Here is a 23982-nt window from a genome sequence, read left to right on the forward strand (position 1 = left end):
CCCCCCCCCCCCGAGCATCAACAACAAAGAAAACACGCTTAAGAAAGCGCCGTTCCTCCGCGAAGGCGGGACGCAAGACGCAAAGGACCCCAAACACTTGTCAGACTTTGTTTATTACAAAATTAGTTTTAAAAGAATAAACTTTTATCAGATACATGAAACCCAACGACATCCTTGTGGACCATTTTTGGTGTTTGAGGGCCAGGGCCAGCCCCATTGCTGGCTGCGAAGCGCTCCGCAGGGTGGCCTCAATCAAGACCATGATTGTACCATGAATTGCCCCGGGGGCCACAGAGACCCCTCCAGCCCAAGGGCAGCTCTTTCGGGGGCTGCTGACCCAGCTGTGCAAAGTCTGGCGGAAGGTTGGCTGCTTCTGCGCTTCCCATTGGTTTTAAAAGCAACTGTAGGAATGCCAGGTGCTGGAGGCTCTCCTTCAGAGGAAGGAGAAGGCAAAATCCCCTCATGGGACCCACAGTGCTTTCCTTGCTTTCCAAGGAAACCTTTGGGGTTGCCATAAGGCACACACATTTCCTGACTGTCCCACTTGGAGGTCTTGGAGGAGTGGATGATGGACACTGTCTTACCAGCAAATCCTTCATGGGTGGCAGGGGTTGGGCTATGGGATCTCTTAGTGCCCTTCCAACCCTAATGATGAGGAAGAATCCAGATTCCCTGGTTCTTGCGGTTCTGCCACTCTGAGAAATCTGGACCAGCCTCAGCCCCCCCCCCCCCCCAAACCCAAAACAGGAAGCGGGGGTTCCTGCAATTTCGCCACCTTGTGTCTGCTTTCCTGGAAAGATCTCCATAGTCCACCTAAGAGCTGTGCCAGTGGGGCAGCCCCCCATTACAGACAAGCAGAGGAGGGTTTGTGGGCAAGGAGAGCCTGCATGGGTCATTTGAGGCCCATGCGCCCTGATCCTCCATGCCCCTGTGCCTTACTTAGCTTACTTGCTAATTAGCTTACTTGCTGTTCACCGCTATGATCTTTGGAATAGCGGTATATAAATAAAACAATTATTATTATTATTATTCTCTCCCTGGCCCATTGGGCTGAGCATAGGACAGATGTGGTGCTGGAGGTTAATGCCTCAGTCAATAGGGCTTTGCATGCCTGACATCTGAAACTGTCCCTACAGGGAGGGGGGGAGGAGGGAGATAGTGACCATGGAAGCAGCATTGTTCTCAAGGCATGTGCGCGCGCACACACACACAAAGCTCCTGACTGGGAGAGGATCTGAGAGGAAGAGGGCTGGCTTTTGGGGGGGGGGTTGCCTCTAGAGTGGCTCAGCTGTGCATTGGCTTCAGAGGTCCTTTCTAGAGTGCCACAGGCTGCTCTGCCTCCCAAGGGCCCCCGCTTTGGACCATTACATGTTCCCAGCAGCAGCCTTGGACCCATTGCCTGGCAGGAGCGGAGGAAATTGCTTGGCATCCAGCAAGTCCTTGTACTGCAGTTCAGGGGTGACCAGGCGCCTGCACCCCTCCTGGTCGCCAGGGGGCAGGCTGGGTTGCAAGGCGTAGCCCAGGATAGGGGCCTGGCCGAACTGGAAGGGGCGGATGCCCTCATCAGCTATATGGACTGGCTCCAGGGGCCCCCCGCCCCGCAGGCAATGCCTCATCAGCTCTACCCTGCGCTTCTGGAGAAGGGCCACTTCCCTGGCCATGCGGGCATGCCCAAACTGCTCCACGCGGGCCCAGAAAGTGCGGTTGAAGTGGGAGTAGAGATGCCAGTCCAGGTGGTTCCAGGCCCTGAGCCGGGCTGCTTCGGAGGGCCGCAGGGGGCTCACAGCCCGGGGGCTGCGGAGGTTGTGCCGGAAGGCTACCACCTCCTCCAGGCTCCAGCAAAGGGCGTCGCGCAGCAGAATCAGCGACTCATCCATGTACTCGGTCAGCAGCACCAGGTGGAAGGTCTGATCCAGGTTGGCCAGCGCAGCCTTGATCGAGCCCAACCCTGGACCCACCGGTGGATCGAGGCCAAAGTCAAACCAGAGCAAATTGCGGGCATAATGGTTCCCTCGCTCACCGGGTCGATAGAAGCGTAGTGGGGAGGCCAGGAACGCAGGTAGAGAGGTGGCACGGCGGAAAGCGGGGACTACACCTCGGTAGTAGGAGAAGGCTGACTCTGCCAGGGAGACTGGGTCACGCACGACGGAGAAGTAGAAACTGTCCGGGGGCACCACTTTCTGGACCTGGAGACAGACAGTTGAGCCTAAGGTTCTTGCTGAGAAAGAAGACAAATCTATGGAAAAGGGATATCTTTAACCCATCAAATTTTTTTTTTGGGGGGGGAGGAGAAAGACAGGTATGTTGGGGAATCACTGAAAGCTTCATCCTGCACCCTCTCCCCCAAAAGTGTGGGATCTCGTTTCCTCTGAGCCAACGGAGGAAACAGTGGACAGTTTGACAGTGGAACACACTTCTTCCTCTGAGATTTTGATGGAGTCTCCGTCCTTGGAGGCCTTTAAAGAGAGGCTGGATGGCCATCTGTCAATGGGGAGAATTCATGCATGGCAGAATGGGGTTGGAGTGGATGGCCCTCCGCGTCTCTTCTAACTCTATGATTCTACAATTCTATGAAATCAAATGTTCTCTGCACATGGTCAGATGAACCATTTGCATTCATCACCATTCTACTTGGAACAGGTTCAGGGTAAAACTAATGACTCCTGTGAAGGCCAACCAGCCACATACTGAGAAATCCAGGGAGAAGCCACTGAAGGCACAGATTCTGGACCTCCATCCTGTCCCAGAATCCTCTCTGTATTCAGTCAGCCCCTCCTACAATCATAGCATCATAGAGTAGGCAGAGATCACAACGGCCATCCAGTCCAACCCCATTCTGCCATTCAGGAACACAGAATCAACCCCTACCCCAGACTCTGTTTACAAACCTCCAAAGCACCTCCAAAGCACTTCACCATCCTCCGAGGAAGAAGTGCCTCCCACTGTCTAACTAACAGCTCTTACTGCCAGTAAGTTCCCTAACATTGAAGGGGACTCTCTTTTCCTCTACACGCATCCCTCCACATCTGCTGGAGTCAGGGGCATAGGAACCCAGTGAATAGGGAAAACACCACTATGGTTTACCTGAGAGAACACCTCTCTAGGAATCTCTCGGTCCTCCAGTGCAACTCTGGTCAACATTTGACAGACATTGACCACAGAATTGCTCTGGAGGAGCTACAAATGCTTCGTGGAGTAGTATTCTCTCTAGGAATCTCTAGGTCTTTGAGTGCAAATTTTAAAGTTGACCACAGAGTTGCCCTGGAGGACCTAGATATTCCTAGAGAGAACATATTAACAAAATCCGAGAAAAATAAAATCCACAAAAGTCAAAGCCGTAAATGGGGAGGGATGAGTATAGTTTGAGCCCATTGGTACGGGTCCTACTCACTCTCTCCTCACAGGCAGTCATGGTCTCCAGACCCTTCACCATTTTAGTCGTCCTCCTTTGGACACATGGCTCCAGCTTCTTCTTCTTCTTATTATTATTATTAACCTTTATTTATGAAGCGCTGTAAATTTACACAGCGCTATACATACAATCTTTTTAATTAGACGGTTCCCTGCCCTCAGGCTTACAATCTAAAAAGACACAAAAGGAGAAGAAGGGAGTGGTGGAGGGAAAGGGTCAGAGGTCCAGTAGTTCCTCTCTACCTCCAAGGCCTGGACCAAGGCAGGTGGACTGGAGGGATAGGGCTTGGCTTCATAATGGAAGGTTAATCATCTTCCAGGGAGGCCTGTTGGAGTTAGCCTGCCTCACTAGTAGGATAATACATATAAAATACATAGCAATACAGGAAATGGTTCAATAAAACAGGCACCAAAGAACATCAAATAGCAAGTGACGATTACGCAATGCCTGGGAAGGCTTCTCTGAACAACGTCCTTTTTGAATTGTGGAGCCCAGAACTGGACACATAATAGAGTGGCACTATTACTTCCCTTGATCTAGACCAGCGGTTCTTAATCTGTGGGTCGTGACCCCTTTGTGGGTTGAACCCTTTCACAGGGGTCACCTTAGACCATCGGAAAACACATATTTCCAATGGTCTTAGGAACCGAGACCATCGGTTGGGGGTCACCACAACATGAGGAACTGTATTAAAGGGTTGCGGCATTAGGAAGGTTAAGAACCACTGACCTAGACACTGTACGTCTATTGATGTAGCCTAGAATCGCATTGGCCTTTTTAGCTGCCGCATCACACCACTGACTCATGTTCAACTTGTGATCTACTAGGACTCCTAGATCCCTTTCACAAGGATAAATCTCCTTAAGCCAGGTGTCCCCCATAATCCTGTATCTATGCATTTCATCCCCCCCCCAAGTGCAGTACTTTACATTTCTCCCTGTTGAACTTCATTTTGTTAGTTTGGGCTCAGTTTTCTAATCTATTAAGGTCATTTTGAATTTTGCTCCTCTCCTCTGGGTTGTTAGCTACTCCTAATTGGATGTCATCTGCAAATGTGATAAGCATGCCCACTATTCTTTCATCCAAGTCCTCCTCCTCCCCCTTATCCCCAGCCACCCACCTCGGCTAAGTTGAAGCGCATGTGATGGCAGAGGATGTCAAATGGGTGCCCACGAGGGTGCCAGCCCTTGACCTTCCGCGCCTGGAAGAGGTTGGGGTAGCTGAACTGGTACCGAGTGGGGAGAGCGAAGCGCAGCCCCCGGGTGTCCCCAAAGCGGTGCAGGATGTTAACAATGGTGCTGCTGCCAGTCTTGTGGGTCTTCAGGAACACCAGATGCTGCCGTGGCTGGCAGCCGTGGCTGGGGCTGGGGTGCAGCTGTGAGAAGGACACCCTTGAAGAGGAGGGGGAGAAAAGGCATCAGCTGCCCCCCCCAATGCATAAAACCCACCACTTGTCCACTTGTGCATTTTGCTGGCACGCTGTGGGGAGGGGCAGTTGGCCCACCCCCTCCCTCCCTCCCTGTGGTATTTCTGGGCTTGCCCTGCCAGGGAGGCCCACTTGGCCCTGGGCTCAGAGGCACAAAGGGTATGTGAGGGGGGTGGAAGGGCTTACCTCTTTTGGAAGGAGACCCCTAGGAGCTGGAGGGTGAAACCAATGGTCATGGAGGTGGCCAGAGCGGCCCACAGCACTTGTGGGTGGCGACAGCAGCAGCAGCAGCATCCCAGGAGGGGCTTCATTGTTTGGCTGGAGGGGGGGGGGGCAGAAGGAGAAACCATATAGTCAGCAGGACCCTGGCACCCTCCCAGTCTCCCCAGTGGAGCTGTCTGGGAATCCGTTGTGGTTGCTGGCTGCTGTGTTCAGTCCCCTGTGGCAGACCACTCTTGGCTTGGTGCTCACCCTCCCTGACTCCTAGATGGAGGGCTCAGTGGGGGGGGGGGGCACAAGCAAGGCAAGTGCTTGTCTTCTCTTGGCCTTTAGAACCTTTGCTCCAGTAAAATCTCTCACTCCATCTCAAGGCAGACCCCAGAGTGAAATTAGATTCACCAGAAGAATACACTCAAACCTCCATATTTGTGGCTTTGATATTGCAGATTTGATTATTCACGGATTTGATTACGATGTTCTCTCTAGGAATCTCTAGGTCCTCCAGTGCAACTCTATGGTCAGCTTGAACTAAACGTTGCGCTGAAAGACCTAGAGATCCCTAGAGAGAAGTCTCTGGGAGGCCTTTCTAGCTCCTCCATTGCAGTTCTGTGGTCAGTGTCTGTTGGACGTTGGCCACAGAGTTGCCCTGGAGGACCTAGAGATCCCTAGAGAGGAGAACATGATGCTTTTGTTATATGCATTTCCCCCATATTCATGAGGGTCTTGTGCCCCTAACCCTAGCGAATACGGAGGGACAAGTGTATATACACATTGGGGGGCCCCTCTCTGGTCCATCATCCTGTGACTCCTCCCCATTGGCTGACAGGTTGCTTCCCTGGGAATCCCAGAAGTGGGGGGTGAAATGGGCAGCCACCCCCCAGAAGGAGGCTGTCTTGTGTGAAGGGTCTGGGGGCGATGAGTGGCTGAAATTCCCCCCCTACTGCTCCAGGGAGCAAGAGGCTACTTTCCCTTCCCCATCCCCTTCGTAGATGCCCCAGTAGTATTTCAGACCCACCCATCCCAGCATCACCTCTGATCCCTGCGGAGATTGGGGTGTGCTAAAACCAGGGACAGTCCTTGTACACAGAGAGAACACACTTGCCCCCCAGGAAACGCTGGAGAATGCTTGGCCCAAGGGCAAGTATTCGTTCATGTTTCTCTATGGGCAAACATCCGCCAAGCTTTCCCTTGGGACAAAGAGCTTTCCCTATGGACGACTCCAGGCATTTCTTTGGGTCCGTTCGGTGAGAGGGAGGCTTTTGGCCCGCCGGGGCTCTGGGGATGCGGGGCTGGAGCAATCCGGCTCCCCTCCTCTCCGGAGACGCCGGACCTTCCCTCCCCGTCTGTACACAGCCCGGCCCAGCCATAACCCGCGGCAAGGAGGAAGGCAGGAGACGAGCCCAAGGCGCGGCGGAGGGCAGGGCAGCCGGAGAGGTTCAGGGGCCGGAGGGGTGCCCTGGGCTCTTCCCGTGGTGGGGGCATTCCTCTGGCCTCGTCCCTCCGCCCCCGGCCCCAGCCCCGAGGGGCAGGCAGAGCCCCGTCCCCGAAGAGGGAGGCAGGCCCTGGGGAGGTCTCCCGCGCAGCTCGCCCTGCCTCCCTGCTCCTCCCGTCCCCCGCTGCCTGCCTGGCCTCCTGAGCCGCCCAGGGGATTAGGAGGCCCGGCAGATGGCGAGGAGGGGCTCCGGGGGATGGGCCCCGGTTGGCAGGCTGCTCCTGGGGCCTCTTCGGGGCCAGGGAAGGCCAGACGGAGCTTTCCTTGCCCTCTTCCCGACTCCCTGGAAGAAGAGCCAGGCGGAGACCCGGGCGAGGACCCCCTCTCCTTCTGACCCCACTGCCCTCCTGCCCTCTTCCCGGAAGAGGAGCCCTGGCCCGGCCCAGGCAACCTCCCCGCCCCCGGCCTCCAGGCTCTTTGGCCGCCCGCCCGCGAGGAGCAGCTGCCGGCCAGCTGTCCTGCGAGAAAGAAGGCAGACGCCCAGCCGCTCCCGTCTGTTTTCCAGGCGAGGACTGAGGAGGCGCCTCTGGAGTCTGGGCAGAACCGGCCCTGGACCGCTCCGCGGTGCCAAGGCAGCTCTCCCTCTGGGCATGTGCAGAGCGTCCGCGCGGAGCCCCCGGCCCCAGTCCGGAGCGGAGAGAGGCGAGCCCCCCCAGCCAAGATCCGCAGAGGACTTCTCTAGTCGACCTTCCCCTCCCTCCCTCCCTCCCTGCCTTTTTGCCTGCCCCGGGGCGGGCCAAGGGCCCGCCCCCTCCCCAGACCCCCTCCTCCCGCGCTCCTCAGCCAGAAGGAAAGAGGGAAAAGTGGGAGGCGAAGCGGAAAGGAGTCCCGAAGGAAAGAAGGAGGCGGCGGTGAGGGCCTTCTCCGGACCGGCCGCCCCCAGCCCGCCTCGCGCCCCTGAAACTGCTCTCTTTCCGACCCTATGCCCAGAGAAACCTCCGGCGGCTCCGCAAGGACGGCGCTCTGCCCATGCCCCGGGACACACTTTCTGTAGCTGCCTCCATTATTTCGCGAGGAGCCAGTTTTCTCCCTCCCTCGCCCTCCACTGCTCTCCCTCTTCAGCCCCTTCAGTGGCGGGAGGGGGCTGACCGGGTCTCCCCTGATCCTCCCCTTCGTGGCCATTGTCCATCTGGAAGCCAGAGAGAATCCCTGACCAGCGCAGGAGGGCGCCCCGAGAGGAGAGTGGGCCGGACTGCACTGTCCTCGCGGCGCTCCTTCCCCGCCTGCTCCTCCTCTTGCCTGCCTCCATCTGTGCATCCTCTTTGCACATGGAGGGGGGGGGAGGCAATGTGGGGCTGCGCCGAGACCTTCTGGGTCAGCGCGGTGGGATCGGCGCAGGGGACAAACCCTTGGGCCCCTGCCTCCAGCCCCCGCCCCACATACCTTCCTCTCTCCTGCCGGAGCCCCCTTCGCGGAAGGAAGGACAGAGGGGCCACCGACCTGGCGCAGTACCCCACCCCACCCCCCCGCCTTCGGCTCTTTTACAGCCCTCTTACAAGCGAGTCCTTCTCGCCCGACGGGGCCCACTTTGGCCCTTCAGGTTGCAGCGCGGCGCCTCCGCCGAGGAGGGCCCGAAAGAAGCGCCAAAGTTTGCGACCGGGGAGGGTGGGCCGGAGCGTCGGGAGGGGGGCATGTCCCTCGTGCTCCGCCGCTGCTCCTGACTGGCCGGCGGCATCCGGCCCTGGCCATTGCGGAGGTCCGCCGAAGGGAGGGAGGGTTGAGACGATGTCTCCCCTCACCGCATTCCGCGAAACCGAGGGGAGAAGCCGGCCGGGAGGCCCGGAGGAGGAGGGAGCAGGGTCGCCCCCGTGGCCCCTCCCCTCGTGCGCCGGATGCCGAGCTGGCGGTCGGGGCCGGGCCCCTGTCGAGTGCCCCGGGGCTTATTCGAAAGAAAGGCCGACCTCCCGGTTGCAGAGAAAGCCTTCTGCCTCAGGCGGAAGATTCGGGGGGGGGGCAGATAAGGAGGGAGGGGCGCTGGCCGCATGTCTGCTGCCATCCGGGGGGAGGGGAGGGAGGGGGAGAGCAAGTGGCCGCGGGCGGGTGAGGCTCGCCTAGACCCACAGTCAGCACTTTTCCAGCCGCGGGAGGAGGCGAGCCTGGACACGGCTGCTGGTCTGGACCTGGTCCTGGGCGAGAGTCACGAGGCCGGAGCTGGGCCCAGAAGCGAGGGGGGAGGGGTTGGCTTCCCCTGAAGAGCCCCCCGCCATCTGGCCTCGGCCCCCTCCTTCCTCCACTGGGGGGCAGCCCCCTGTTTTGCTCGCCCCCTCCCTGCCTGTGTTGCTCTCCTCTTGCAGGGCTGCAGTGTTTGCCCCCCCCCCCCGGGGGGCCCTTTCCCCCCCTCCTGTTATTCCCCGCCCCCCCCCCGCACCACTGGCACAGAGACACAAGGTCCTTTGTCTGCCTCTGCCCTGGAAACGGGATCCCTTTGGGGCAGGAGGAGACCGGGAGAGGGAGGGGAGAGCAAAGGGGCTCTTCAAGGAGGGGAAACCCCTCCGTCTCTCTCTTTCCTCCGAGCTGCTTCTGGGGGACACCAGCCCCGGGGTTTCTCATAAACGGTGTTGCCGAAAGCTCTATTTAAACCCATTTCCCTCCTCAAGGGCATGGCTGGGGCCCAAGTGCGCCAAAGTCACCCTCGGATCCCCTTGGATCCCCTCGTCTCTTGGAAGCTCAGCAGCGTCAGCCCTGGTCCGTCCTTGGCTGGGAGACTGCAAAGAAATCCCAGGCGCTGGAGGCTCTGTTTCAAAGGAAGGAGCTGGCAAAGGCTCCTCTAAGCATCCCTTGCCTAAGAAGACCCTCCGAAATTCACGGGGTCGCCATAAGCCTCAGAGCGAGAGAGAGAGAGAGATAGAGGTGGAAGGAAGGCTGGCTAAAAGTTCTTAATTGTTCTGATTCCTCCAGGAAGGGCGGGGGGCGGGGGGCGGGGCGGTAACCTGCTCTGAAAAAGGAGGGCTAACCTCGCCCCTCCCCTCCCCTCCCCGGCCTCTGCCCCGTCTGGAGCCCAGCTCCGCACCTGCCCCAGAGCTGAGACTTGAACCCGTAGCCCTTGGCAGCTGGGGCGCTCCAGGCAGGGAAGGAGAGCCCCCTGGTTCTGGTGTCTTTGGGGGAGAATAGGCTCAGCGTTCAGGAAAGGTGAACAGAGGGCGAGGGCCCCAAAGCCGGCCCTCTTCCTCCGTTTAAGAGAGCTGCCTCCTGGGAGGAAGGACGGCAGCGAGAGGAGACCGCAAGCAGCCCCTCAAAGTCCCTTGACCGACCCCGACCCCCCCCCCTCTGCCCCGCTGCGAGATGCGGGTTCAGGCGAGGAGCCTCGCCGCCGCTGCCTCCGGTCCGACAGTGGTTGCTCCGTCCGGCGGCTCCGTCCAGATGAGCCCCGAAGGACCACAGAGGATCCGTCCTTGGAGCCCTCCACTTTTACGGCTGAGCTTGTGCCCAGGCCCCAAATAGCAGTGGCTGGTTTCTGCAGGCCGTAGGAGCCGCAGGCACACAGACACAGACACTCTCCAGAGGCACAAAAGCATCCTGCTGGGCCAAGCCTTTGGAAACAAGGCTCCTTACCAGAAAGCATTGCTAAGGAGACGGAGTCTGGACCGCAAGGAATGTGCGGAAGCCAGCAGAATCAAGCTAGAAGCGCGATCCAAAAGAGATGGTTCTATGTCAGTTTGCAGCTCTTCCAGTAAAAGGGGCTGGAGTATCAGCAGCAATGCTTTCCTTGAGAAATTGGGGGGGGGGGGTCCTTCTACGTAATTGTGACAAAGTCCTGTTTAATTTTTATACAAAGAGCACCTTTCTTCACCATCAGCTTGCACCCAGGTCTCAGCCTCTGACTCTGGTGGTCCCTTGATCTTTGCCAACGAGTGTAAGGGAAGCCATTGGTCAGGTCAGTGGTGCATCTCCATTGCCGTTCTAGGGATACCTGGCCCCTGCTCCTCTGGGAGGCCCTGTGCATTCACAGACCCTTGTGGCTCAGGGACTGCTGGCAATGCTAGTTGGAGGCAACACACTGGAAGACGGGGCGCTCCCATGCGCTGGTGGCTGACGGCCCTCTCCTTCCACTGCAGACAAATCTGGGTAAACATCTTGCCTTGGATTAGCTTTGGAATTTGGTCTTCCATCAACAACAGCAATACCAATACTCCCTAAGTGGTTTACAGCGTGAAAGCTAATTGGCCCCAACAAGCTGGGGACTCCTTTTAGCGATCTATGACCCTGGAGCCCTGCCTGGGATTGAACTCACAACCGTGTGGCTGTGAATGGCTGCAGTACAGGCAGTGAAGCACTGGGCCCCAGGGCTCCCGCAAAACAAAGGCAGCACTTGGCTCTATGGCCTGCTGTTTGGTTGGTGCTCTGTGCCAGGCTTGTAACAAAAGCGTCAAACTCAGCCTTGACCGATCCTCTGCCATTCACAGAGCGCACTCTCTGGGGCTTGTTAGAAACATGATTCATTTTAATTTAGCACCTTTGAGACTGGCAAGAGCATAGCAAGTACATTTCTCTACTGCTTATCAGTGCACTAAAGCACTTCCTAAGCGCTTCACAGCATGGAAGCTAGTTGCCCCCAACAAGCCAGGTACTTATTTTAGCAATCTACAGAAGGATGCAAGGCTGAGTTAACCCTGGAGCCCCTGCCTGGGATCGAACTCACAACTTGCAAGTGTGCGTCTGCAATGCTGGCATTTAACCACTGCGCCACCAGGGCTCCTTTATGACTGAAGTCTACTTTCTCAGATGCATTCGGATTGGAGACTGAATGCATCTGAGGAAGTACTTAGGTCTGCCAATTTCTTTCTTTAGTTAGTCTCAAAAGAGCTACAAGACCTGTCTGCAAACTGATTCTACAGAGTAACACAGATATATCTTCAAACTTTGGTAATAAAGAAGGAACTTGTACCCACAAACATAAGGCTGAATGGATCACAGAGACCAGCAAGTAGAAGATGAAATGGTTTGGTGGTTTATCTCTCCATGACTGGCAAGTGTGGAGTCCTAGTTCTCTTTGCCTTTAAGCAATGTCTTAGAGCATACTTTATGACTGCGGTCTTTTACAAATCTCTGACTGGCCAATTTCTTAACCTAAATTAGGAGGAGTAGCTAAGACTCCAGAGGACAGGATCAAGATTCAAAACCATGTCCTGTATCGCTATGTACTGTATATGTATTATCCTACTTGAGAGTATGTATTTTCCCTGGAAGAAGATTAACCTTCCATTATGAAGCCAAGCCCTCCCTTCAGTCCATCTGCCTTGGTCCAGGCCTCGGAGGTAGAGAGGAACTGCTGGACCTCTGACCCTCTCCCTCCACCCCTCCCTTCTTCTCCTTCTGTGTCATGTCTTTTTAGATTGGAAGCCCCAGGGCAGGGAACCCTCTAACTAAAAAGATGGCATCTACAGCGCTGTGTAAATTTACAGCGCTTCATAAATAAAGGTTAATAATAATAATAATAATAATAATAACAACAACAACAACAACAACAACAAAATGACCTGAATAGACTAGAAAGCTGGGCCAAAGCTAACAAAATGAAATTCAACAGGGAGAAATGTAAGGTACTGTACTTAGGGTGGAAAAATGAAATGCACAGATATAGGATTATGGGTGACACCTGGCTGAATGAAACTACGTGTGAAAGGGATCTAGGAGTCCAAGTAGACCATAAGTTGGACATGAGTCAACAGTGCGATGTGGCAGCTAAAAAGGCCAATGCAATTTTAGGCTGCATGAATAGAAGTACACTCATCCCTCCATATTTGTGGCTTTGATATTGCGGATTTGATTATTCACGGATTTGATTACGATGTTCTCTCTAGGAATCTCTAGGTCCTCCAGTGCAACTCTATGGTCAGCTTGAACTAAACGTTGCGCTGAAAGACCTAGAGATCCCTAGAGAGAAGTCTCTGGGAGGCCTTTCTAGCTCCTCCATTGCAGTTCTGTGGTCAGTGTCTGTCGGACGTTGGCCACAGAATTGCCCTGGAGGACCTAGAGATCCCTAGAGAGGAGAACATGATGCTTTTGTTATATGCATTGTCCCCATCTTCATGAGGGTCTTGTGCCCCTAACCCTAGCGAATACGGAGGGACAAGTGTATAGTGTCTAGATCAAAGGAAGTAATAGTGCCACTATTCTATTCTGCTCTCTCTGGTCAGGCTCCACCTGGAATAATCCTGTGTCCAGTTCTGGGCCCCACAATTAAAAAAGGACATTGAGAAACTGGAGCCATGTGTCCAAAGGAGGGAGACTAAAATGGTGAAGAGTCTGGAAACCATGAAGCCCTATGAGGAGAGACTTAGGGAGCTGGGGATATTCAGCCTGGAGAAGAGAAGGTTAAGAGGTGATATGATGATCGCCCTGTTTAAATATTTGAAGGGATGTCATATTGAAGAGGGAGCAAGCTTGTTTTCTTCTGCTCCAGAGAACAGAACCCGGAGCAATGGATGCAAGCTCCAGGAAAAAAGATTCCACCTGAACATTAGGAGGAACTTCCTGACAGTTAGGGCTGTTCGACAATGGAATGCACTCCTTCCTCGGAGATTGTGGTGGAGTCTCCTTCCTTGGAGGCTGTCTTTAAACAGAGGCTGGATGGCCATCTCTCGGGGGTGCTTTGATTGGGATTTCCTGCATGGCAGAAGAAGGGGGTTGGACTGGATCAGGGCCCTTCTTGGGGTCTCTTCCAACTCTAGCATTCTATGATTCTATGAAATACTGACTGTCTCCCAGGAGGACCGAAATCGTTCTTCCTCCTGAAGGGGACCCGGCTATGGGCTGGCATTGCGAGAACCCTGAAGGGAACTGAAGCCTGGCTGCTTCTGGGTGGAGAGCCGTGTGATTTCTCTCCCTGGTCCCCTACTGCTTTTGCATGGCTTAACTTCTGAAGGTGGGAAACTTAGGCGGCGAGCTCCTGCCTGGCTCTGCAAGCCCTTGCCTTTTCCTCCTCTCTCTCCGGAGGTTTCTGGGATTCCCCTTCCTGCCTCTGCAGGGCTCCTTGAAGAGCTTTGGCGGCTGCTGCCTCTTAACTTCAGGCGGGCCAACCTTGCGCGGCCGGGGGGGGCAGAGAGGGAGGGGAGGGCGCTAGGACCCCTCCCTCCCTGCCTGCCTTGTCTGCGGGGCGGGCGGCGCTAGGGCCGTCGAGCCTCGCCCTGCTCCCGGCCCTTGTCTCCATTGTCTCGCCGCCGCTCCGCCGGACGGTGCCCTTCCTCCTGCTCCTTGGCCCTGGGAGCTCCGGGATGCGGAGTCCGGCGCTGCTGCTGCTGCTGCTGCTGCTCCCGCTGGCCCTGCTGGGCGCCCTGCTGTGCGCCGCCTCGGGCGCCGGGGAGCTGCGCGGCGGGTCGCGGAGCTGCGCGGAGAGCCGGCAGGTGCTGGCGGGGCGCGGCTTCGCCCTGAGCTCGGTGCCCCCCAGCCTCATCTCCGGTAAGGGCTCCGCTGCCGCCTCCCGCTCCTCCCAGCAAACTTTCCGGTCGGAGACTACCCGGGAGCAGACCCGCCCGCGGCCCTTCGAGGCCTGAGGGGAGGAGAAAGGGAGGGGAGTCCGGCCGGCGAGGAAGTTCCTCTGGCCGGAGGTCGGAAGGTCTCCGGAGCCTCTGGGCTCGGCTCCTCCTTTGTCCCCCGGAGGAGACCCGGAGCAAGGTGCCCCTCGCCTTCTTCTTCCTTCCTCCTCCCCGCCCCTCCCCCACCCTCACGCTCCTACCCCCCAAAAACCTCCCAGGCTCCTCCCACTGAAAGGGCCCCGGTTTAGTCCGAGGGGAGGATCCTGGCCCCTCTTTCGGCAGCAAGTGGGGCTGTCCCTCACCGGCCACTGCTCTGCCCCCCCCCCGGATCGTTTATTACCTGGGAGGAGACAGCCGGTGTCCCTTCCGAATGGTCCCCCCGCCCCCCCCCCTCGCCGCCCCCAAAAGGCGGAGATAACTCCAAGCGATCGGCCAAGGAAGGGATGGACTGGCTTTGCACCTGGCGGGCAGCGGGCGAGGGGCGAGGGAGGCAGGGTCAGGCTGGCTCACCCGCCTCCCTCCCTCCCTCCCCGGCAGGAGAGCACCTCCGCATCTGCCCCCAGGAATACACGTGTTGCGCCATCCAGACGGAGGAGCGCCTGAGCCAGCAGAGCCCCGGGGACCTCCAGCGCCCGGTTTCGGAGGCGGCGGCCTTCCTGCTCAGCTCCCTGGGCTCCCGACAGCGCCGCTTCCACGGTGAGAGAGAGAGAGAGAGAGAGAGAGAGAGAGAGAGAGAGAGACCCCGAAGGGGTCCGGCCCAGGAGCGGAGGCAGGGGGTCTGTGGCAGCGCTGGGGCGAATGAGGGGGGCCCCGGGGAGTCTCTCTCTCCCCCATCCCCACCCCCTTCTGGAGGGGGGTCTTCCAGCGGATCCTCGCAGAGTCTACCCTGACCCCCCCATACCAGCGCCCCCTCCTCCGTCAAGAGTTGGGTGGTTCTGCTATGGAGGGGCCAGGAGGAGGGCAGGGCGGTCAGCACTCTGTGCATCCTCAGGAGAACCCTTCTTTCATGGACTGTTTCCTCCAACTGAATTTTACCTTCAAACCCCCCCCCCCCCCCTCCCCATTTTGCAGATTTCTTCCGGGAGCTGCTGGCCGGGGCAGAGCGGTCCCTCCAGGCCATGTTCACCCGGTCCTACGGGCGGCTCTATGCCCAGCATGCCCGCCTCTTCCAGGGCCTCTTCGCTGAGCTGCACCGGCACCTGCAGGGATCCCGCCCCGGACTAGACGAGGCCCTGGGCGACTTCTGGGCCCGGCTCCTGGAGCGGATGCTGCCCCTCCTCAACCCCCAGTACAGCTTCCCCGAGGGCTACCTGGACTGCGTGGGGCGGCAGGTGGAGGGGCTCCGGGCTTTTGGGGAGAGCCCCCGCCAGCTCCGAATCCAAGTGAGCCCCCCCCCGCCGCCCCCCGCCCGAGGCCTCATTCGGACCGGTGGCTGGGCTGCCTACTGGCCACAGCAGCGCCTTCCTAAACCCCGAGCCCCCACTTCCCCCCGTCTTCCCCACGTCATGGACCCCCCCCATTGTTTCACACAACCCCCTCCCCAGCATGTATGGGGCTTCTTCCCATCAGTCTGCCCGTTCCTCCAAGCATTGCAGCCCATCAGGGAGAACCCGAGCGAGGCTAGTTTGGGCGGAAGGCTGAGGACAAAGGGAAGGGAAAGTGGGACGGCAGAGGACTAGGGAGACTCTCCCTGCGAAATTCTGGAGCAGAGCCCCAAAGATCTGTGCAGGACTGGAGGCCTGGGGGGGGGGGGCAGAGAGAGGTACCCCTGTGCAGCAGACGAAGCCTTTCAGACCCAGAGGGAGCCTCTGGGATCCGCTCCAGGGGATTTGCATTAGATTTGTGGTTGCCGCAGGCTCCCCGTCCCTCCTCTTGCCTTCAGATCAAGCCTCTCTTGAATGAGCCCCAGCCCAGCTTCAGGGCAGTGACCCCTCTGGGTCTGCCCCTCTCCCTTCTGCTGCCATGGCTGCAGGTCCATCATTTTGGCACAGTGTTTGGTTTCTGGAGGCTTCACTCCAGTTCCCGCACTAGTTTTGAGGGCAGATGGGTTGGATGGGGACAGATGCGCATGTGTCCATGACCCAGGCCATGGGTCGCAAAGCAAAACCACATTTCATTCCCCCCCCCCCCAACTAGGGCTAGAGCTGCATCTTTTGCGGAGGGGGAGGAAGTGGTGCCCCCCCGTGCCACTTACTCTCATCTATCCCCCCTCCCCCCACAGGTGACTCGGGCCTTTATTGCGGCTCGGACCTTTGTGCAGGGCCTGGCAGCTGGACGTGACATCGTTGCCCAGGCCATCAAGGTGAGAACTAGCAGCCCACAGACAAGATGGGGTCCATGGGGCCTTTAGATCCAAGCTGTAGCTTCTCGGTTTCAAGGGGGGGGGGGTAGTGTTAGCAGCCAGGAGAAAGGGAGGAAAAGGGATGGCAGCTGGAGGGAGAAAGGGAGGAAGGTAAAGAAGAGAGACGGAGGAGGGCAGCGCAAGGGACCCCCATTTGCTGCCAGGATGCCACCCCTCTTCTAGAGGTTATGTTCCAGGGCAAGAAACTCCTGGTGTTCCAAGCAGAGGCCACTGCAGAGTGCTCTGGGCAACGCTTGGAAGGGAAGCAGAGCCAGAGAGGCCTCTGGGGCAAGGAGGGCAAGGCAGCCCAGTTTCCCCTTGGAAGCAATGCAACAGCCAGAGTGAAAGGTGGTTATTCTGCCCCTCCTTCGGACGTCTGCTTCGTTCTCTCCTTTTGGGGGGAACAGAAATATATTTTTCCAGGGAGTTCTGATCAGCTGTTTTATATTTTAGGCCGTTTTCTTACTTTTTAAAGAAATGTCTTAGTGGGATCCTGCATGGTTTGAGCATTGGACTATGACTCCAGAGACCAGGGGCTGAAAATCAGTGGCTGGCCTTGGGCAATAAGTCACACTCTCTCATCCTCAGAGGATGGCAATGGCAAATCCCACTGAAGAAGTTTGCCAAGAAAAGTCCGTGATGATACGTTTGCCTTACAGTTGCCAACAGCTGGATAGGACTTGAAGGCACACAACAACTTAGGAAGTACCTTTTTTCTCAGAGAAGGGACTAAAAAGGAACAAGTACAGTACTGTAATGACTGCTTAAGATCGTGAGAGGCTAAGAGAGGCATTCTGTTTGGGGTTATTGCATTAAATCCCATAACACCAGTTGTTTTGTAAAGCTCACTTGCCACTTGTGGGTTCTGAGCAGGTTCCCTGCCCGCCTGCCCTAACCCTAACCCTAACCCTGCCTCCTGTGCAGAGGAAGCAGTGGAGGGGAGGGGTACTCTCCGGTCCTGGCTGGCTTTGGCCAGGCCCCTCAGCTGTGGCTGGCTCTCTGGCCAAGGGGTCTGGGCCTTAGGAGGACCTGGGGCGGGGGGAGGGACCTCTCTCCTCCGCCACCTTCCTCCTCTCTGGCTCAGTTCAGCCCCTGACTCTCTCCTAACTTCTCTCCTTCCCCGCATCCCCCCCCCGCAGCTCTTTCCCAGTGGGGAGTGCCGCCGTGCCCTCACGCGCCTCTTCTACTGCCCGCTCTGTCGGGGGACCCCAACCCTCAAACCCTGCAATGGGTTCTGCCTCAACGTCATGAAGGGCTGCCTGGCCAGCACCATCGAGATGGACAATGCATGGGGACGCTTCTTGGGTGAGACCTGGGGGAGCAGGCCCCTTGGATGAGGCCAAAGGTCAACACTAAATGACACTCCCAGCAGGAGAAATTGGTGCCCCAGCTGGGCACTTGCTTGTGTTGGCAGCTGCCATGGGGCAGGAGCAGTGGGCCCAAGTTCTGATCTCTGTCCAGATATGAAGGCTGCTGCCAGGTGGCCAGGGGCCAGTCTCTCCCTCTTGCCAGAGAGCATGCAAGGGGCCCAAGGCCAGCCATGCCTCTCCTCCAAATGTCCTGGGTGGAAAGTGGGGAGGGGTCTTGGATCTGACCCAGGGATGTAGCCAGGGGGGGATCTGGGGGTCCGGACCCCCCCCTTCCATTAGAAAAATGAATGGTGTGTGCTGCTGCGCCACCACACTCAAGCCCCATTATAATGATGGCACTTAGTCTGGACCCCCCCCCTTCCTAAAATCCTAGCTACGTCCCTGTCTGACCTATTCATGCAAGTTGCAGTTGCAGCTCAGAGATTGCAGATTACATGCATGGCATCTCACACACCTTCCTCCAGTATAACTATCTCTTCTTCTTTCCTTTTTTCTAAGATGCATTAACTCAACTTGCAGAGCGCCTCGGGGGTCCCTTTAACTTTGAGCTGGCAGCTGACTCTATTGGTGTGAAAATTTCTGAGGCCATCATGTATCTACAGGAGCACAGTGTAGCCACCTCAGCCAAGGTGGGTGTTGGGAAGCGGTGGGTTCCAGGTTTGGAAAGAGTGTTCTGGCTTTAATAACAGCTGGCACGAAGAGAGGAGATGACATTTTCTGTGGAGCAAACAAGCCCTTCCTTCCTTCCTTCCTTTTGCACAGGGGAAGGAAGGCTGCTTGTCTTGGAAAGCAGGGCAAAGCCCAAGGAAGGGCTCACTGCAGCTGAGAAACCCTGCATCCTTGCTGTGGGGCTGTCCTAAGTCATTTTGCTGCCTGAGCTGTCACCCTCCCATGCAGGGAAGCCATGTGCACTGAACATGACTATTGGCTGTGGATTAGGGAGCTGTCAGCTTAGCTGACAAGGGCAGCCATCTTTGGGGGTGGAGAAGAAGCTATGGGGCACATCTCACAGCGTCTGTGGCTCTCCCGAGGAACTTGCCTCGCCGTGCCCAGTGCAGTCCTGCCCATGGTTCCTGCCTTCAGGCTGTGCTTTGCCAGAAGAGGCAACAGTGACCTTGCTTATGAGTGGCAGCGTTTGGCACTCTTTCAGGCTGGTCCTCCTCAGGAGCATTAATTCCTGGCTGGAAATGCAGACTTGGGCCTGGTGCTCTTGCTGTTCCTTTGCTTCTGATGTCACCTCAGGTGTTCCAGAGCTGTGGCAGCCCTCGCCCTGCCCCTGCCCGCTCCCGCCGTGCACCACGTGAGGAGACCCCACGCCGCTTCCGCACTTTCTCACCCGAGGAGAAGCCCACCACAGCAGCAGGAACCAACCTGGACAGGCTGGTAGGGGCTTCTATCCACTCTGCCCCACTGCCATGGAGAGATTTTCAGACCCCTCCCAGGCTCCTGCTTCTCACTTTGGTTGCGCCCTTCCACTTTCCAGAGGAACATACTTTGTCTTTTCTGGAGAGGGCAGGTGGTGAAATGACACAGTACATAAACATCCCCTGTGTCCCCTCATGGCTTTCTCAATGTGGGGGCTGGGCAGCTTGGAGGGGGAGATCTCTTGCAATAAATCACCATTGTGATGGGGGCAGAGACCAATGCTTCTCAGGTGAAGACAAGCCAGGGGGGAAGGAGTGATCCTGCTCTGCCTACACCTAGTAAACCATGTGCCTTTCCTCCCTCTGGTAGTACAAGTGACCTGCTGCTCCTGCTTTCTGCCTTTGGGTCTTACCAGGCAGAGAAGGTGCTGGTGGGGATTTGGAGGGGGAAGAAGTGGGGGGGGGGGCTTCGTCTTTGAGAAAGGGAGAGAGGAGCTGCTTACTCATCATGCTCCTGCCCTAGGTTTTAGATGTCAAGGAGAAGTTGCGCCTGATGAGGCGCTTCTGGGTGCTGCTCCCCCACACTCTCTGCAGCGATGAGAAAGTGGCTGCTGATGTCACCAATGAGGATGGCTGCTGGAACGGTCAGGCAAAGGGAAGGTAAGCTGGGGCAGGGGCAAGGCAGGGGGACAGGAAGGATTTGGGCAGGGAGGCAGGGGGCTCTTGGGGTCCAAAAGAGGGGGGAACGTAGGGAAACTCCCCTCCAGAAGAGCAATCGATTTAGAGTGAGTGAGCACATGCAGAGCTCCAAAGGAAGCGCATAGCATGTCATGGAGGGCATGGGGTGGTGGTGGGGGGGGGGGTGGACAGGAGAGGGAGACGAGGCTGGACCAAGAAGCATGGGAGGCACCTCCCCTCTGCATCCCTCATGGCAGCCTTTTGCAAGGCACGTGTATCTATGTTGTCTTTGCCTGTGTGTCTGTTCCCATCCACATTTGACCCACTTCCTCCTGTGATAACCCCTCAGGTACCTCCCCGATGTGACGGGGGACGGGCTGGTGAACCAGATCAATAACCCCGAGGTGGAGGTAGATATTTCCCGCCCAGACCTGCCCACCCGCCAACAGATCCTTGCCTTGCGTGTGGCTACCTCTCGCCTGGTGGGGGCTTGCAATGGGCAGGATGTTGATTTCCAAGATACAGGTGAGGCTCTTCTCCCTGCACGGTCCCATCTTCAGCCTCCAGGGCCTCTTTTGGTGGAGCCAAAGGATCCCTCCGGTACTCCCCTCAGCGATGCCATGTGCCCTGAGGCACATAAGGGGGGTCCCAACACTCAACCCTATCCCCCCCTGCTTTCTTTTCCAGATGAGGATGGTGGCAGCGGATCTGGTGCTGGGTACAAGGAAGACCATCCTGCACCTTCAGGGTCAGGAGGAGTGAGTGCAGGGGGGGTCCTGCTGGGGGTGTCCCACCCGTCTCCTGATGTCCAGGTCCCCCGTAGAGACCGTCCTGGCAAGGGCTCTTCCTCCCGGCAGAACCAGAGTGGGGGGAGGGCCAGAAGTGGGGCTAGGCCCTCCCTCCTCACAGCCCTGAGCCCCCTGATGCTCCTGCTGTTCCTTTCTCTTGAGGGTTGGTGACAGAGGGGCTTCCTGCTTAGGGCATCAGCCGTCCCCCTCCGCGAGGGGAAGCCTTTGTTTTCATCTAATCAGAGGGGAGCTGGAAGAGTCCCCTTCCTTCATGAACACTTGACTGAGTGGGAGTGGGAAAGGGATGGGGAATTCAGTTCCATAGGGATGAAAATGTGGGGCTGGTTCAATGAGTGGGAGAGGGAAAGGGTTTCCAGGGGGTGGGAGAGAGGGGCCGCAAGGGCCTTGAAATGAGTCCTTTGAAAAATGTATAGAATGAGGACCCCACCCTCGTTTTTTGCCAAGGGGTGGTGGGTAGGGCTTTTTGAATATTGAAAAAGTTAAAAAAACAAAGGTTTTCCTGAGATGGTGGGGAGAAAGACCTTTCCAAGTTTGGTGGCCATCCTCTTCATGAAGCAGTGTGTGTATGCGTGCATGCGCGCGCATATGGGTGGGCAAAAGGGCAAGAGCCCCTTCCCCATCCTCTTGTACACAACCTGAAGGGATTCTGGCAGCCATTAGTAGAACAAGTAGAAGCTGTGGGGTCTCGCCTCCCAATTTGGACAGAACCAGTCTCTGTCCTCAAAAGCCTCTTGCATACACAGATATACTCCCCCACCTCAAAGATGGGAGGATGGGAAGGGGTCAGCTAGGTGTTATTTCTCTGGATAGGCATCTGAACAAGCAAGAAGTGATTTGCTGGGCCACTGCTTTTAGCACAAAGGAGTCTCAGTGGTTTTCTCAGTAATACTTATTTTCTGGATTACTCCCCCCCCTTAAATTATGGAATAAAAGATTTAATTTATTAATTTCCACATGCCATCTTGGTTCCTTGAGCTCTGGGTCAGGAAGTGGCAGGGGCCATTCTTTTTGCCTGCTTTTTCTTCAGGAAGGACGGGGGGGGGGGTTGACCTCTGGCCATGGGGCCTTTCCTGCTACTGCCACTGGTTCCTTGGAGTCCCAGCCGCCACTGAATGGAAGGAGGCTACCCCTCTGCCTCCTTGGCCTGCTCAGTCTGCCCAGCTCCTGAGAGGGCTCAAGGGAGGAATGCCTCTCCCCTCTCCCCAACGCTAGTCACTGCAAATGATGTGCAATGCTGTATATAGTCATTGAAAAGAGATTCTACCTCAACCTTAGGAGGGACTTCCTAATATGAACATACTCCCTCACAGAGTGGTGGAGTCTCCTTCTTTGGAGGTCTATTGGATGGCCATCTGTCCCAGGGAGGGCTTTGATTGTGAGTCCTGCATGGCAGGGGTTGGCCTGGACGGGCCTTGAGGTCTCTTCCAACCATGATTCTGTGATTCTATGATTATAAGGCTGCATTTATCCAAGTTCCCCACATGCTGTGGCTTTTGTAACGTGAAGCTAGCCAGGTGGCCAGTGGACAAGAGACCAGAAGCCACAGGGATGCTTGCTTGCCACAAGTATGAGGAGGAGGGTTCGAAGAGAGGGGGCAGTACAGGGGAGAGGTTTTATATAGTGTGCCTTTTAGCCTGAAGCCCTTGTGATCTTTCATGTGTCCCATCTCTAACCTTACTTGTTATGTATTACATTCCTGTCCCACATTTCCTCTGGGTATAAAGTAATAATACATACAGTAGTCGCTAAATCAGTAAAGACTAAAAGAGCTTAAGTGACCTTTGGGTCCACATCGTTTATAAAACCTGTGATTCCAACCCATGTGGTTAGTGGCCTTGGTGCGCATGGCTTCAAGGGCCCCCCATGGCTGTAAAGGTGCTAAAGGTCCATAAAGCTGTATGGTCCTGTGGATTAAGGGCCCATTGAACCAGGTGATAGAATCCTAAGGGAGCTATGAGCAAAGGGGGTTAGGTCCTGAATGGGTTAAGGCCCCCCCCCCGAGTGTTGAGCCAATGAGGTCTATGGGCCCCCGGTGGTCCAAAACTCTGGAGGACAAAGGCACATGAACCAACAGGTCATGGGCCCCAGGGGGTCCAACATCATGGGAGTAAAGGCACAGAGAGCAAGGGCCTGGGGCATTAACCTTTGTTGGGCTGTGACCACCATTGGGAACGAAAGTCCCGCCCGCAGCCTTCCTGATTGGTTGGGAGGCTGGGAAGGGGCGGGACTTTAGGCCGCCTACAAGTCCCAGCGGGCATTGCAATAAAAGACAAACCAATACAGTAATGCAATACTTCAAATATGGTAATAACTTTAAAAACAATAACAGCAGTTGGCTTTCTGGGCTCTGCTGCCTCCTCCTCCAATGATGGAAGCCTGGGCTGGTTTTGCTGGACTTGTCCCACTGGAAGCTGGTTCCAGCTGTTCTCTTCAGAAGGCCAGGCAGAAGGAAGGAAGGAAGGAAGGAAGGAAGGGAAAGGACATTTCCTGGTGAGGCTGGGGCTGCTTGGGCAGAGAGCAGGAGTGTGTGCCATGCCAGCCTTAGGCAGCAGCAGCATCAGAGGGGCAGCAGATACCCCCCCCATTGCTTTGCCTCTGGCTCCCAGAGTCCTGGGTCTGGGGTCCGCCTCTTCCATGAGAAAGGCATGGGGATGGAGGGAGAGGGAAGGGTTGCGATGTACTCCTCATCCAAGTCCGCAGAAAACATATCTATACACGGATTGTTACCGGCCCCGTTGCCCTAGACACGCGGCTCTCTCCTCTGGGGCGGGAGAAGGAGAAAAAGCAGCCAAGCAGACTCGCAGGGGGCGTGGCCATGCAAATGAGTCCTCGCTGAGCATGATGGGAAGAGGAAAACTCCCCATTTCCCCCTCTTCTACCAGGAATCTGGGTTGGCTCTTCTCTTCCGCCTGTGACTCCCCTTTCCCTTCCAGCCTCGAAGAGGGGGAAGCACTTTCAGGCTCTTCTGCTCCTCCATTTTGAAAAGGAAAGCAATTTTCCCCAAGGTGATGTAAGAGTCCACCCTCAGAAAAAAACAACAGCCGCTGAATGCTGGGCCCCCGAAACCTTACACAACCCAAAATTCCCAGCAAAAGCCTGCCTTTGAGCCTAAGAGTCAGAAGGCTTCCTTACGTTTAATTTATATATACACTTCATAGAATCCTGAGAATCAGAGTTGGAAGAGATGAGAGCGCAAGAGGCCTGCCATGCAGGAACTCCCAATCCAAAGCATCCCCAGCAGATGGCCATCCAGCCTCTGCTCAAAAGACCTCCAAGGAAGGAGGCGCCACTACACTCCGAAGGTGGATTTAATAATGCTATCAAAACATTATCATCATCCTGGCATTTAATATACATGTAAACACTATTTTCAATGCTGATGCGGACGGTGGCCTC

General features: G+C 56.5%; 2 protein-coding genes across 4 annotated transcripts; one reads left to right on the forward strand and one right to left on the reverse strand.

Annotated features, from left to right (window-relative positions):
• Positions 1 to 1035: 1035 nt before the first annotated feature.
• GAL3ST4 (galactose-3-O-sulfotransferase 4) lies at positions 1036 to 8527 on the reverse strand. Of its 2 annotated transcripts, none has more exons than XM_042475162.1 (4): positions 8046 to 8527; positions 5025 to 5156; positions 4533 to 4803; positions 1036 to 2186 (listed from the first exon to the last, which is right to left on the reverse strand). In XM_042475162.1, the coding sequence occupies exons 1-4, from the start codon at positions 8222 to 8224 to the stop codon at positions 1365 to 1367; spliced, it is 1404 nt and encodes a 467-aa protein (XP_042331096.1). In that variant the 5' UTR covers positions 8225 to 8527; the 3' UTR covers positions 1036 to 1364. The 2 variants fall into 2 exon arrangements, with proteins under 2 accessions (XP_042331096.1, XP_042331097.1); XM_042475163.1 differs by lacking the exon at positions 8046 to 8527 and adding an exon at positions 6088 to 6177.
• A 5126-nt stretch (positions 8528 to 13653) lies between these two features.
• Positions 13654 to 21000, forward strand: GPC2 (glypican 2). 2 transcript variants are annotated; one of them, XM_042475161.1, is made up of 10 exons: positions 13654 to 13947; positions 14562 to 14720; positions 15096 to 15406; positions 16246 to 16326; positions 17505 to 17670; positions 18234 to 18364; positions 18978 to 19118; positions 19623 to 19759; positions 20127 to 20302; positions 20465 to 21000. In XM_042475161.1, exons 1-10 carry the CDS (start codon positions 13764 to 13766, stop codon positions 20734 to 20736), a joined length of 1758 nt encoding a protein of 585 aa, XP_042331095.1. In that variant the 5' UTR covers positions 13654 to 13763; the 3' UTR covers positions 20737 to 21000. The 2 variants fall into 2 exon arrangements, with proteins under 2 accessions (XP_042331095.1, XP_042331094.1); XM_042475160.1 differs by having other exon boundaries at positions 20127 to 21000.
• Positions 21001 to 23982: the final 2982 nt, after the last annotated feature.

The sequence above is a fragment of the Sceloporus undulatus genome, chromosome 6 (genome assembly GCF_019175285.1).
Source record: "Sceloporus undulatus isolate JIND9_A2432 ecotype Alabama chromosome 6, SceUnd_v1.1, whole genome shotgun sequence".
Lineage (NCBI taxonomy): Eukaryota > Metazoa > Chordata > Lepidosauria > Squamata > Phrynosomatidae > Sceloporus > Sceloporus undulatus.

Excerpts from the sequence above, each read along its gene's own strand:
- GAL3ST4 (XM_042475162.1), bottom strand. The coding sequence starts at position 8,224 with ATGCCGCCGGCCAGTCAGGAGCAGCGGCGGAGCACGAGGGACATGCCC. Across the intron at positions 5,157-8,045 it reads CGGGCGAGAAGGACTCGCTT|CCAAACAATGAAGCCCCTCC; the intron begins GTAAGAGGGCTG and ends CCCCCCCTCCAG. Across the intron at positions 2,187-4,532 it reads TGCGCTTCAACTTAGCCGAG|GTCCAGAAAGTGGTGCCCCC; the intron begins GTGGGTGGCTGG and ends GTCTGTCTCCAG.
- GPC2 (XM_042475160.1), top strand. The coding sequence starts at position 13,764 with ATGCGGAGTCCGGCGCTGCTGCTGCTGCTGCTGCTGCTCCCGCTGGCC. Across the intron at positions 15,407-16,245 it reads CCCGCCAGCTCCGAATCCAA|GTGACTCGGGCCTTTATTGC; the intron begins GTGAGCCCCCCC and ends CTCCCCCCACAG. Across the intron at positions 19,760-20,126 it reads AACGGTCAGGCAAAGGGAAG|GTACCTCCCCGATGTGACGG; the intron begins GTAAGCTGGGGC and ends ATAACCCCTCAG.